Source organism: Centrocercus urophasianus, unplaced genomic scaffold (assembly GCF_019232065.1).
Source record: "Centrocercus urophasianus isolate 14NV4802_14NV808 unplaced genomic scaffold, USGS_Curo_1.0 seq_11, whole genome shotgun sequence".
NCBI classification, from domain to species: domain Eukaryota; kingdom Metazoa; phylum Chordata; class Aves; order Galliformes; family Phasianidae; genus Centrocercus; species Centrocercus urophasianus.
Window position 1 is genome coordinate 8,282,611 of NW_024884253.1, and position 15,127 is coordinate 8,297,737.

The 15,127-nt window shown below is 47.6% G+C and overlaps 1 protein-coding gene across 2 annotated transcripts in view; it reads left to right on the plus strand.

Annotated features, from left to right (window-relative positions):
- The window catches only part of ASAP1 (ArfGAP with SH3 domain, ankyrin repeat and PH domain 1), a 139,055-nt gene extending 134,918 nt beyond the window's left edge, over window positions 1-4,137 (plus strand). For both annotated transcript variants that reach the window (XM_042837700.1, XM_042837708.1), the window contains one exon: window positions 1,291-4,137. In XM_042837700.1, coding sequence (XP_042693634.1) covers window positions 1,291-1,365 — 75 coding nt within the window. In that variant the 3' untranslated portion in view covers window positions 1,366-4,137. The remainder of the gene's footprint in view (window positions 1-1,290) is intronic.
- The last annotated feature ends 10,990 nt before the right edge of the window (window positions 4,138-15,127 follow it).

The window sequence follows — 15,127 nt, forward strand, 5'->3', positions numbered from 1 at the left end:
CTGCCTCCTGCCTCATGCTTCCCTACCTAAGAGCTGTTACTGTGGAAAAACAGACAGATTTAATTCAGATTGGATTAAAACAAATTCTTATTGCAATGCTGCCTACCAATTCTTAATGTAAGTGCAATGCAACCCTTGCTGCTGTGGTCCCAGTTTCCTTCCATTCATCAGCAGGGCATTTAAGTGCGGAAAAGCTTTGGCTGAAAAGATGGTATCAAAAGAGCAGCGTGCAGTGAAAAGCTGCTGTATTAGCAACGTTATCCAATCCTTGATTATACTTTCATTAGTTGCTGAATCTGTTTGTGAAGTACCCAGGTATTTTAAAAAGCCACGTGCCTGACAAATTCCATGAAGTGCTTCAGTTCGAGTGTTTCTGTGAAGGGAAATGAGGGCTGTTGACTCATTTGCTTCAAAAATTTGGCTTTACAAGAGGAAATGGCCAGCCCTGCACGCTTCCCCTTCCCATTCTGTTAGCTCGTGGCAGAGGAAGGAGGTACATTATTGTGGAAGTAGTGAGCAGTGCCGCGGCAGGACAGGAGTGGACAGCCAAGTCCAGTGCTGTCAGTTGGACAGTTGTTGATAATAAGGCTTTTTAAAAATGGAAAGTTCATATAGAAAGCACCACTTTTGTTAGAGATTGCTTGGATATTTCCTTATAAATGGCTATTACGTGAAGTGCTTAAGAAATTGTATGTGGAGAATGCTTAATCAAACAGTGCTGTTATTTGTTGTAAGCACTGGTATGCACATAAATCATTAGAAGTCATAGGAATTGATTGAGGAAAACAGTTGGGTCTGTAACACTTGGAGTGAAATGTTTTCTAGGATTTCTCCTGTCCAGCCATGCAGTTCATCAAAAGTAACTTCACAGCCATAAGCTGACACATGAGATGTTTATGATTTACACAGTTAACTAAGATGAATGGTTTTGAGAGGGGTGTGACCTGTTGCTGCAAGTCAGTCCATGGATGAAAGAAAGTCAGGCTTTTGTTGTGGGGAGATTCTTGAAATGCAGTGGTGTGTATTGCTTTTGTAGGTTTCTGAATTCAACTGTAGCTGCTTTGTTCTCTTTGGATGCAGTTGCTTTGTCTTATAAGTTTGTAGGATTTTATTTTGTTCACTTACACAAACTCAAATGTTAACTGAGGATGCCTTAAGCTGTCAAAAAACTTGCAGAGTTCCCATTGCATCTGTGCAATTCTGCTGGTTTTGAATAGAGTTAATGCTATCTGTGAATCTTCTGTGCGTGTATGGACACTTATTTGTCTGTTTGTTTCTCCTGTGTTGCAGATTGGACACATTGAAGGACAGCCAGAGAGGAAAGGGGTCTTTCCAGTGTCCTTTGTGCACATTCTGTCAGACTAGTGAAAACAAATAAAAATCCCCAAACTTGAGCATTGCACATTCTTCATGCAAGACGGGCTTTTTAGCAAAAGCGAACGCTGCTGCCTCCCTGTAATCCTGTGCACAATTGTATATATAGCTGCTGTTACAAATTAAGAATTCATTTAAGTTTCACCTCATGAGGTTGAGTTATATGTATTGTAAATATACGGTGTTATTCTGCCTTTGCCAGTATTATGGTAGCCTTGGAACCTGGCACGCCTTATTGGGTTTGTTGAAGCCATCCTCGGCATCTAGCACTTACACCTCTGTCTATGCTGTTCAAAATACGTGTGAACTGCCAGCTTCCCAAACATAGGTGATCTCCATCAGCCGTGTAACTGTACAGAAATGACTGTTCCTAATAACTCGGTATTCTCAATATACAATTAGCAGAAAGTTAGAATGAGTGAATGGTTTTGGGCAATTTATAAATCAGTCTGCAGTTTATAAGTGTATGCAGTTTACAGCTATGAAACCCACTTTGTTATTTATTTAATATAGTGCTCAGTTAAGTGTAATTACGAAGACAAATATTCACTGACTTTACAGATAACAGTAATGTTTTATGGTGTGCATACAGCATTTCATGTTTATATTATGTGGACCTATGCCAAACTGTGATTGCAGTTCCCCTGTGATATTACCTCACTATGAAAAGTTACAAAATTATTTCACTCAAAAACTTATTTTAATGAGAATTAGTCATATTGTACTTTAGTAGGTATATGTGAAATTTGCTGGTTTCTTTCACGGAATCCTTAGTAACCAAGGACTTATATAAAACGTTGACTGTTGACATTATGCATGCATTTAGATGCTTACTTGAAACCTGCCTTTGTACAAAAGTAGTACTGTAGTCATATAGCTACATTTGAAGAAAAAAACATTTTAACTTAATTGTTATTCAGATTAATGTGAGCTTGCAACCGTATTTGTTCATAGCTAAATTGGCTCTTTGAAAATGATTTGTGGTTCTTTTTCCTCTGTCTTCAACCTCACTAGAAGTCAGTTATCTGAATAAAATTTCTTACATGGTGGTATAAGGATAAATTTAAAATATTTTTAATTGCTTTAAGAAGTGGAAGTTAATATGACCTTTTGTGCATTTGATCAGGCCGTTAGGCTATAACTCAGATTACAGCTATCGAGTTGTTGTTAGGAGAGTTCACCAAGCAGTAGCTGTAGTAGTTTCAATTCAAAGCACCAGCTAGCAAACATTATTATTACTGTTAGAAAGCTAATTTATAGAAAAATCATTAAAGGCTGCATTTGACCTGAGGTTTCTTGAAAGTTGATACAAGTTGCATTGCCAGAAAACACTTAAACATATTACCAAAAATGTTCATTTCCTGTGTTACTTTCAACATTATAATTATTTTTTTTTTTACCTTCGAAGCATAATGCAATTGTGCGTTGTTCCATAGTCTGTCTGTACCCAGTTCCATAACGTTCATATGTAGCTTTGCATTACTTGTGTTAAACGTTACGTTGGCTTCAGCACCTGGCCCTGTTATTTCAAAGCAGATTGTCTTGGCTGCATGGAAAGGTTTTCATTTCATAAAAGCACATTTCAGGCTTTCTGAGAGCTTTCAGTTTTAATTCAGTTTTACTAGACTGTAGTCAGTGAATATTTAATTCTGTTTGTGGTTAATATGGAAGCAAATAACAGTCCAAACCCCAAATGGAGAAAATGGAAACAAATATATCAGCTGTTAATGGTTTTATCATTCAATGCAAAAGCTTATTAAAAAATAGAAATAAAGAAATTGCACAAGGAGTGAGCGAGCCTGCTGGCATCTAAGCTTCAGTATTACCAGTTCCAGTATTTCAGACTCTACTCTGTTTTCTATGGAAAGGAAGTCAGGATTAGCATTTATTTAGCATTCCATTCTATCCATTAATACAATGTTTTAAGTTGCATTAAAGAACAAAACCTATTCACTTTTGTGGTCAATTGTATTTTTAAATGATCTTGAAATAAACTGATGAAAGCAAACCATATAAAGAAAATCTAGGCATGTAAAATTATGTAGAATCAAATGTCTATTCTTTTCTACGCTCTTTAAAATAGTATACATATGCATTTTATAAACTTAAATGCGTTCCATCGGGAACAATAGTTCTGTTTATTCTGGCTTATTGTGGGTCATAAGAAATCTGAAAATGTATGATATTGACTGAGTTTAAGTACAGTATTATATTTGAACTCAATGAGCCACTGTCTGCAATTTTGTATATGACATAGTATTTGGAAAGTCTAAATCTCTATGGAAAACTAGCTGATAAGGGGCTGGGGGGTGGGCAGGGGAAGGTGCCCCCCGAGGGGGAAGTATGCTCTGCAGATGATGTCTTATTTACTGTTGAACAACAGTTGCTATTTATTTTTTTATTGCATAGTACATCAACATGTACAGAAATCAGATCTGGTTGTGCCACTAGTTAAAATCTTGACTTCTCACTGAATGTTAAGGTAAAACATCAGTACACATGTCTATTCACATGTATTTAATGTGACAGTTTTTCGAGTACTGTATGTGTTAATTTCTACTTTTTTAATATTTAAAATTGCTTTTAAATAAATGTATTCAGTTGATCCTAGATATCTGAACAAGGCCCTTTTGTCAACTGGAATATCGTCCAGGGAGAAAGTCTGGATTCCACGCAGGTAGAACTTCAACACTTGAAATGTTTTTTCTTGAATATAAAGCACCCCTTATATAATGCAATTAAATGTGTTTAACAGTTGTTAAATATGGATGCAGTTGCCTTTATCTGGAAAACTTTACTTGCTGAATTTAGCACCAAAGCACTTTGTCCACGGATTTCCGCATGCTTTCATGTGGCTCTGGCAGGCGCTGCGTGAAGCCCGCTGTGCTGGTGTGGCCCTTCAGCTTGGGGGGAGCTGCCCAGCGTGGCCCTTGGCTGCGCTGCCTTCCGACTCCGTGGCATGGTTTGGTGATGGAGTTGGAGCGTTACGCTAATGGTCGGACTTGATGATCTTAAGGGTTTTTTGCAATGTAAGTGATTCTGCCATTCTGCAGTCAGATAACTCTGGCACTGGGAAATCAGAACGTGATGGGTGCAAATGTCCCCTTCAAATATGAAGTTCAGCTTCAGACCTCAGTTTCTTACAGACAACTGAGTGGCTCACTCTTGAGTTTAAAGCTGTTGGAGATGCTTTTATGAGACACTTATTTTAGCCCTACTAAAACACAGACAGAAGCTTTTCAGATCACTATAGAACGCACACAGGACTGCAAGATATTCTCATCTATATAGCTGTAAGCCAAAAATTTTATCTAATACAAACTATTTCAAGTTGTGCTAATGATACTTTCAGGGCTACAGAGAAAATGACTGAAAGTGATTTAGAGCTCAGCCATCTGCTGAGAGAGCGCTCGAGTTTCTTCTTAGAGAAGCTGGCTGCTGTTTGTCAACTTGTCCTTCAGCTCACAGCCCCCTGCACTGCGTTCGTGGGACCTGTGAGTTTGGGCTGGTTCTCATCAGCTGGCATTCAAGCAGCACAAAAAAACAGATAGTGTGTCAGTGCACAGGCTTTGCCTTGTTCCTCTGTGGATCACAGAACAGACCCCAGTGTATGCAGTGAGGCAGGCGTCTGCTTCGGTCCTTTGTAGTGGTGGGGGTGAGGGACAAACAATTAGTGATGGCCATCACATCTGCCAGTCTCACTAGAGCAAAGGAGCAGCTATTCAATGGTGTGCTGTCCTGCCTGACAGCTGAGTGTTTGGAATAAGCTGCAGACTTACCTGGGACTTGAAATCCAGTTAGCGCAGCTGTGCGGTTCCTGCCTGTCTGGTCTTGGTTCAGGCATTGTGTGACTAGAAACCTCCTCTCCCTTAACCCTTGTTACTTCGTGCTAAAGATCCTTTGCTTGTTACTTGTGTGTAGACCCTTTTCTTCTTGCACTTTTCCCTGAGGCCTGAAGGTGTTTCAGTTACCACCAAAAATTCAGAAATCTGATTTTCTTTTGTAGTCATATTGTGTAAATGATTCACCCTTGAGCACTCAAGGCTGCCCTAGAATGGCTGCACACAGACATTACTTCAATATATCTACCTCAGTCCACACGGTAGCATTAACCTGGTTGTTTTGGTAACTAATTTCCTCAGCCTGATTCCCAGGAAATACTGTATGGAGAACTTATTACAGCTGTCTGTAAACTTAGAACAACGAGGAGTAGCGTGCTACAGCTTCAAGTCTGAGGCTGTTCTCAAACCCAGCTTAGTAATGGTTTTTGTCCCTCCCTTCCTCCACGTCCGTGCTGAGTGCGCACATGCCCCTGAGCTGGAGGTGGCCAAGCAGTAAGCAAGCTACAACTCCTTCCCAAAACTGCCCACCATGTTTCAGCTGAGACATCTTATTGTGTGGAGAAAGGTGTGTAGTGCAACTCGTGGAACATCGTGCTAGAAAGGCAGATTGATGATCCAGGAAATTCCTTAGTCTTTGTCTTCCTATAAGGAAGTCAAGCAACCTCTGTAGAAAGCCACCAGAGAGGAAATGCTTAAACTGCCTCTATCAAATGCTGAGCTTTGGAGGGAATCTTAGCGTTTAGGACAGCAGGAGAGCAAGGAGCTTCCAGCGTTGAGCTTTGCATGAACCGAAGTTGGGGACTTCTAAGACTTCTGCAGTTGATTAGAAGAAATCGAATTGCTTTGTGTGCAGCAGAGGGTAGTGTACAAGAGTAGAAGGGCTGGAGGGAAGGAGTACAAGCATGACCCTGGACCCTTCTGAAAAATCAGGACTCCATCACTGACATGAGGATTAGTGAAAGGGGTGGGCAGTTCTCTTCTGAGCACTGCCTTTAGGTGGGTTGGCGACCCTGCACATAGCAGGGGGGTTGAAACTACATGATCACTGTGGTCCTTTTCAACCCAAGCCATTCTGTGATTATACTCACCTAGAGCTCAACTGCTCTGTGAGCGATGAGAAGTGCAGGTCTGCTGTCTGGGAGAAGCAATAAGACTTTCAGTAGCAGTAACACCGGTCAGACCATCAGAGCAGCTGCTACAGCTGAGCACCGTGAGGGAGCAGAAGGCACCTGAGGTGGTGTGTGAGGTGGGGGCTGTATGGAAGGAGGTGCTGCTGCTGTACACAGCCCACATTGGGGCTAAGTCATAGAAGTGGCGTCTCTGTCCTTCCACATGACTTCACAGCCTTCAAAACTATTATATGTGAGGCACAGAGCCCAGCTCTGCTCCGTACCTGCTTTACTATATGGGGTTCTGTAAACTGCTGCCTCGAGGGTAGGAGTGGAACATTTGCCTTACTTAAAGCTGGATTTTTCTCAGGTTCATCCAGCTCCGCACCGGTGTTCCTGCCAGGTCTGACTGAGTGAGATGCTACCAAGTCCAGTAGAAAAGCCTCTCCTGTCCTTTCTCCCTGCCTGCATGCAAAGGAAATGGCTGAAAAGCAGAATAAATTTTGGGGTGAAAGAACCCCTCTACTTCAACACATCTGTCACAACAGACCTTCCTAAAAAGTCTGCAACTCTGCTTCTAGCCTTGTTGCTGCCTTTCAATCTGCTGTGGATGATATTCAGGATTTGTAGCCATTGTGGACGTTGCCATGTGAGAGCCATGTGCCACAGCACAAAGCCTTGCTGAAGCTGCTAGGCAAGAGAACCCTTGGCAAACTGCTGCCAGTAAAGCCAGGCAGAAAAACGCCATTTAAAGAAATTACCTTAAGAGGCGTTAGCCCCTCTAATCCCTGTCCCTTTCTGAATTGGATTGGTGGCCCAGGAGAACAACAGCATCTGTTGCTGGAGGGAAATCTCATGTGCACCCTGAACAGCTATTCCCGTGGTCAGTGGGGATAGAGGTGGCTGGCTCCTAGGTGAGTCCTCCCTACTGCAAGCAAGATGCAATCCACAGTTGGCATAAAGCCAAGGAGAAACTAAGGTGCCTCAGGGACGTTACAATCACAGAATCATTAAGTTTGGAAAAGGCCACTAACATCATCTGGCCCAACCACCGCTCCCTCCCCACCACGCCCACTAAACCGTGTCTCAGTGTCTACATGGCTCTTGAGTCATCATCCCTCCAGGGATAACGACTCCACCACCTCCCTAGGCAGCCTGTTCCAGCACCTCACTACTCTTTAGAGAAGAAATCTTTCCTAACATCCAATCTGAATCTCCTCTGGCACAACTTGAGGCCACTGCCTTTAGTTCTATACTGTTGTTACCTGGGAGAAGAGGCTGATCCCACCTCGCCACAACCTCTTTTCAGGGAGTTGTAGAGAGCAATAAGGTCTCCTCCGAGCCTCCTCCAAGCCCCAGTTCTGCCAGCCATCATAGGAATTGTGCTCCAGACCCTTTACATCTTCATTGCCTTATTTGAACACGCTCTAGGGCCTCAATGTCTTTTTTGTAATGAGGAAGCCCAAATCACACACAGCACTCAAGCTGTGGCCTCACAAGAGCTCAGTAAAGGGGAACAATCATCTCCCTGCTCATGCTGGCTGCACTATTTCTGATACAAGCCAGGATGCCATTGGCCCTCTTGGCTACCTGGGCACACTGCTGGCTCAGTGAGTTCAGCCAGTTGTCAACATCCCCAGGTTCTTTCTCTCTGTGCAGCTTTCCATCTGCTGCATCCCGAGCCTGTAGCTATGTATGGGATTGTTGTCACTAAAATGAAGTACCTGGTACTTGGTCCTGTTAAAGCTCATACAATCACCCTCAACCCATCCATCCAGCCTGTCCAGATCTTGATCCATTCTATCCGCATCAAAATGCCTGAGCAGCTCCAGAGACTAAAGGAGCAGTCTGGGTTTGAAGGAAGAGTTCAGCTTTGGTTAAGTTTTGATAGGTGAGGAGGATCAGGCTCAAAGACATCACTGAGGTGCTTCATGGGCCAGCACAGCTGGTAGGTACTGGATGGCTTTGCTTGCCTCCACATTCAGTGGTGCTCCAGAGCTGCCGGCTGCCCTGGTGTTCTCTGGAGCAGCGGGACAAGGCTGGGACCGAGCCCAGCGTCCTGGCCGGGAAGCCGAGCAGCCTCATGGCGACGCGGTCAGGTCAGGACTTTGGGGCCGCGCCCCAGCCCGGGCACCTCAGGCCCCTCAGGCCCTGCCTCCTCCCGGCCCCATTTCAGCGCCTTTCCTAGGAGCAGCTCCGGGCCGAGGTGCCGCCGCAGGACCTCTGCGGCACGGAGCGGCTCCCGGGGAGACCCGCTGCCCCACGGCTGCGACGCGGCCCCGGGGACCGAGCCGCCCGCTGAGGCCGCGCCCCATCCGGGCGCTCGCGTCGCCCATCGTGCCGGGGGGCTTCGCAGTCCCTCCTCGCCGGGCCGAGGCAGGTGCGAGGGCGGCGGGGAAGCGGGCCGGGCGGCGGAGCGAGGTGCCGGGACCTCCTCTTCCTCCCCCCCGCACCGCTTCCTTTTATAGCGATGCGGCACGGCGCTCGCAGCCCGCCGCCGGCAGCCAACCTGTGGCAGTGACGCCGGCAGCCGAGGCGGAAGGCCGGGCTGCGAGCTGGGCTGCCCCGCTCCAGGTAGGCACCGGCCGCGGGCTGAGGGGAGCGGCCCTCGGGGGGCGCCGAGGGACGGGGCGGGGGGCTGTGCTCCGCGGGGGGCTGTGCGCCCGGGTCCGCCGCTCCCCGGGCGTCGTGGGGCGCCGAGCCTTCCGCTGCGGTGAGTGCCGGGCGGCCGCGAGGCCGCGCCGAGGGGCTCGTGTGCGTGACGGGCAGAGCGCGGGGCTGAGCCCGCGGCGGCCGCGCGTCGGAAGGGACAAACTCCGGCCCGGCAGCCCCACCGTTCCCAGGCGTTAGGAAGCCAAGCGTGTGCTGCGGCGGAGCGGCACCGAGCCGCGCTGCGCGGCGCTGGGAGGAGGCCACGGCGCGGTGGCCCATCCTGCACCTGCGATGGATGCCGGCTGGGCTCCGAGCGGCGGCCGTGGCCTCGTTTGGCTGCCGATGCGTCGGGTTCGGTTATGCCTTTCTGCGGGGCGGGGGCCGGGCTGCGGGCTTCGCGGTCGCCGTCGTTCATGCAAATGTCGCACCTGTCGCCCAGCGCGGAGCCGGGCTGAGGGGATCCGCGGCGGGGACGCGGCGCCCCCCGGTCCGGTGCGCGGCGGGAGCGGGGCTGTGCGAAAACCGCCCCCGCTCGTAGGAAATGGTGGCGTTTCAAAAGCGTTCGTGGTGAAATCGAGAGGAAGCGGCACAAAGCAGCCCCCAGCCCGTGACTCTAACCGGCGGCGGGGCGCCGAGCTGCAGCACCCCCCCGTTATTCAGAAATCTCTGATGAGCGAATCGTTCTTTCACGTAGACGACCCCAGAAACGCGCAGGGGTGCGGCCGACGAGGTGCTTCCTTAGGCGGGTGGCTACAGCGGGAAAGACGCTGCCTTTTCACCCGAAACCCGAACCGAGCAGCGTTCTGAAGAGATGTGAGGTTCCGTGGGAAGGTCTTTGTTTCAGTGCTTGGCCCAAACCCGCGTTACTGAGAGAACTGGGAGGGTGCTGGGCCCAGAGCCCCGTGCTGCTGGGCGCAGAGGAGCTGTGTGGGGCATTGCCTCCTTAACCGAGATCAATAGCGCGGCTTGTTCAGCAAGCAGCACGTACCATGGATTTTCAATAACGTACACAGTGGTGCTTGAGGAGAAAAAATAATTAGGCTTCATTCTGGGGCTCTGAATGTTGCAGCAGCATGAGGAGGTGATGTGCTGAGGGCCTCCTTAACAGCACTTGGGGTGTGCAGGGCATGGCTGCTCTTTGCTGTTGCTTTTACTCAGAGGTGTCAGGGCTCACAAGAATAAAGGCTGCTGTTCAGCTGAAACACTTCCTGTGCTTGTTGGGGAAGAACATGAGAATTTTGAAAGCACAAGCTTATTTCCTGTGAAGAACTTCTGCTGAAGTGAGGGGTAAAAGCACTTTGGAGGGGCAGCTGTGGGATTCAGACAGCATCATTGGCACCTGGCGAAGGGACCGAGAGCTGCCTGTCCAAACCTGTGCTGGAGAGCACCGTGTGCTCTTGGTTCACCCAGAGCAGGAGGAGAGTTCTTTTCCATCTGCTGCAAACAGCGCTTGGTCAGCACACAGCTGGGCTGCTCTGCAGGCACAGACTGGCTGAGGCTGCATGTCTGCTCCAGAGGGTCTCCTGTCCACCCAAGCAAAGGGTGTTCAGGAGTTTAGTCCTACCGTGGTGCTGCTCTTGTAAGCTGAAGGTCATTCTTACAGTGTCTGTCCCTGAGGCTAACTCCATCTGAGATCTATCTTCCTGATCACCTGGTTTAGGTTTTCCTTTAATGCTTACTGTGGCTGTGAACTCGCTTATCAGCTGCATCACTGCAGGCATGCAGAGCTGCAGCCCACCCTGGAGCTGAACCAGGCTTCCAAGCGCTGTGCAGCCTCGCTCCTTCCAGTGTCTGACAGGAGGCTATAGGAAAGAAGGGGATGTGCTCTGTAGCATGTTGTGATAGGACACAGGGGAGTGGTTTTACACTAAGAGATGGGACTTTTAGGTTGAACATAAGGAAGAAGTTCAGTTTGATAAGGGTAGTGAAGCACTGAAACAGGTTGCCCGGAGAAGTGGTGGATGCCTCAGTGCCCCATCCCTGGAGATGTTCAAGGTCAGGCTGGATGTGGCACTGAGCACCTGCTCTAGTTATAGGTGTCCCTGTTCAGTGCAGGAGAGTTGGACCAGATGGCCTTTAAGGGTCCCTTCCAACTCAAATGGCTCTGTGATTCTGCAGGAGAGTGGCTGTGGGTGCAGAGGTGGCTTTGGAGCAGCACAGGTTTCTGCATTGCAGCTGTTGGAGCAGGAATTTCCCACCTGCAGCCAGGCTGTGCTTTGTGATGGGTAGGGAGCACACTGCACAGTGCCTGCAGTTGCCCAGCTCTTCAGAACCATTTGTTTTGCCCTGCTCTGTGTGGGTCTGGATGTAGCATGGGTTTTCTTTTGGATCCTGAGCTGTTTCATCATCCGCGCATGGTGTGTTTTTGAAAACTCTTTCACCCTGTGTTTATTTATTTATTCATGTATTTGTTTGGGATTTTCAATACAGGACACGTGAATTTATTTCCTTAATTTTCTTTCTTTCTGCACTGGAGTATGCTTAGAGGGAGTATGCACGACCTTGTAGATTGAGGTGGGTTAAATGTAGCAGATAGCTTTGGTTTCCATTCCCATCATTTTTTTATGTGGTACAGAAGTTTTTCCATCATAAAAAAAAAAAAAAAAAAAGCGTTAAAAACCAAAACAAAACACAAAAATGCTGCTTTTCATATCTGCTCTGCAGAAATGCTGTAAGATCTTCCCCAGGGTATCTAGTGAACAAACTCTTGTTTTCTCAAAGGCCTGCTAGGTGGAAAGGAAGACTGTCAAACCTCCCAACTGCAGTGGTGGAAGAGGAGTTTTGTGAGTGTCAGTAGGACAAGTCTTTGTCTCAGCCTGAACCGGGGGGGCCCTGTTTCCAATCCTGAGCTCAAACCTCTCGGCTGCAGCTCTATTTAAGAAAAAATCAGAGGCAGTAGATGTAATCTGCACTATGAAAATCTAATCTGTGACCTAATTTGTTGTGATACCATGAAGAACCTGTCAGGAGCAATCACTGTAACCCGCGGAGCAGACGCTGCTTTCCAAGAGCTCTCTGTGTAGCAGCCTTGGAGGCAGCAGTGCCGGGTCGAGCGTGTATGACTGAAATCCTCCACTCCCAGATTTTAGGGTTAATACACAGACAATGCTCAGCTCACTTCTGTTACTCTTTTAAAATGAAAGTGGTGCAGGCTGCCTTCCTGTGTGTGGAACAACCTCTCGTGCAGGCAATCCCTGCAGATCTGACTGCTTTGAGATATGAGGAAGAAAATGAGCTCCAACCAGAGCTGGACAATTCTGTGTGCGTGCCATTATTGCTGTTTACCTGGTGGTTGTTCCTTCTGCTCAGCTTGGCACCCAAGCAGCTGGTTTGGTGGGTGGTTAGAAGTGTGACTTGTGGGACTGACCGCTCACCTTTCATGGGCTGATCTCAGAGATCGTTCTGGGCCAAGGTTTGGCTGTCCCTTCTAGTCCAGTTTGTTATTCTCCAAGGGGAGAAAAAAAAAAAACCACAAAAAAAGAGCTGCTATGGTGTGCTTTCATTTATTTACTAATTTGGTTGTTTATGGTTGGCTAGAAAAATTAGTCCACTTTCTGTAATGTTTTTCTTTTCCTTTATTGCATTTCTTGTGAGTATTGCTACAGGTAGCAGCAACAGGATGAGAGGTAATGGCCTCAAGTGGCATTTAGGTTGGATATTAAGAAAAAAATTTTCTCTGAAAGAGAGTTCAAACATTGGCACAGGCTGCCCAGGGAGGTGGTGGAGTCACTGTCCCTGGAGGTATTCAAGAAACATGGAGATGTGGCACTGAGCAGTGATTGAGCGGGCACAGTGGGGATGGGTTGATGGTTGGAGGTGATGACCTTAGCAGTCTTTTCCAGCCTTGATGGTTCTATGATTCTATTCTGTGATTCTCTGTGTTACTGAAACTGTAGCACTGAAAATCTGGTTCCACAAGGACAAGGAAGGAAGGTTTTACAGGTTGGGAACACGTGAGGAATAGGCTGATATGTTGAAAATGGTGTCCCTAGGTCTGAACGCTGCTCCATCAGACTGGGAGAAGGCTTAACTGAGGAACTGCTGCTCTATCAATAACAGACAGCAGAGCTGGGCTTCCTGTTTGATTGTTCTAGAAATAACAGTTCCCTTTTTTAAAAATATTATCTTTAAAGTTCTTTACTTGAAAGTACTAAATTAAAACGTACAGGGGCAGTCCATTAATAACAGCTAAAATTTGTGTCTGTGCTCAGTGAGATGGCATCATTCCACTGGGGCTTGGAGAGCCTCCTGGTTCCTAGCATCCGTTAGACATATGTCTGTGTAGACTACACGTATTTGCATAGTATTTTGTAAGTTCTGTGCCCTTTCACCCATGCTGGGCACTCAGTGCTCATGTTTCAGTGTATTATTTGTTTATTTTTGTTCACTTCAGACTTTTCCCTCCACCCGCTTGCTTCCTCTCCCAAACATTTTGCCGTTAGTTTTTCACATACTCTTTATGTGCAGAACTGCTGCCTCTTCAGGTGGGCTCAGCACTTTGCCATCCACTCACTCCTACAGGAGAGGGGAAATGGATCTGTGGGTGAGAGGAGGAACAGAGGCAGGAAGAAGATACCTGCACTTGTCAGGGGGGATCCTTTCCCCACTGCTCAGCCCTGCTGAGGCTGAAGAGTGCTGTGTCCGGTGCTGGCACCTCCAGTACGGGCAAGAGACCTGGATGTACTAAAGGGAGTCCAGTGTTGGGTCACCAAGATGGTCAAAGGACTGGAACATCTCTTCTGTGAGGAAAGGCTGAGAAGGCTGGGACTGTTCAGCCTGGAGAAGAGGAGGCTCAGTGAGATTTCATCAGTGTCTATAGATATTTGAAAGGAGTCAAGAGACTCCTGACAAAGAAGTCAGAAACAGGTTCTTGTCAGTAGTGCCAGGACAAGAGACAGTGGGCACAAACTGGAACACAGCAGGTTCCATCAGAGCACAGGGAAGCATTTCCTCACTGTGCAGGTGACAGAGCCCTGGCACAGGTTGCCCAGAGGCCGTGGGGTCTTCTCTTTGGAGAAGACCAAAAGCTGCCTGGATGTAGTCCTGAACACCCTGCTCTGCATGTGCCTGCTTGAGCAAGGGGTAGACCAGATGGACCCAGAGCTCCCTACCAGCCTCAACCACGCTGTAATTTTCGGAAGGTGAGCAGCAGGGAGAGGAGATGTGGGTTGCCTTTGCTCCTCTTGCCCTAAAACAGACCTTGCCCTAAAGTGATGGGAAGCAGGACAGAGGGAATGAAAATAGCAGAGGAAGGATAGCAGTGTGTGAGTTCACATCACATGTGTATGCATGCAGCTGTGGAAGGCAGGGCAGTAGGCTGGCTTGTGTGCAGAATGTGGGAGTGCATGCACCAGCCCCAGGCACCTAGCAGAGTGCAGCCAGGCTGGAGGCCTCACTCCCTTCCTTAGCTCAGCACATTGCAGCTTGATAGCATGTTTTAATGGGTAATTTTTTTCCATTTCCTTATTTCTAACAAAAGTTTCCCGCCTCTCCTTGGACAGGACCAATTTCTCAACTATGCAGGGTGCATATAGCAGTTAACAATCCATCAGAAAGAGAAGAAAACCCCATGAAAATAGCATGCCTGTAGGTTTAAATTAGACAAAGGCTAAAATTAGAAGGAACAGGCCTATCTGCGGCTATGCAAATAAGCTGAGAATTAATATTCAGCTGACTGCTGAAGAGGGCAGGCAGAGGTTTGCAGCTTGCACTTCCCTTGGCTTGTCCCTCTTGTGTCCTTGCTGTCTCTCCTCTGCAGAGCACTGCCAGTAGTTAATGGAGAGCTACACAAAAGCTGCTAACACTGTGCCAAAGCGAAGGTTAGCAGTGACTGGTGTTTTTGCCACTCCAATTTATTTGCCTGAGTGCCATGAACGGATGCACACACAGGGTCACTCATTGCCAGAGCCCATACGGGGCCTGGCTCTACCTCCCGTTTCCTGGGCGAGAAGCGTCCCCCCACACGCTCGCTCTTCTTTCATTTCCCCAGATGTGGTTCACTTTCCACCACTGTAACTGTGTTGCTATTAATGGGGCTGCAGTATAAACCCATTGCTGAAATAATTCACGTTACAAGAATAACTCTCGGTCTGCTTGGTTCCTGGCAGGTTCTCTTTTCACTTTACCTCCTGCCATCATTTTCACTTGCAG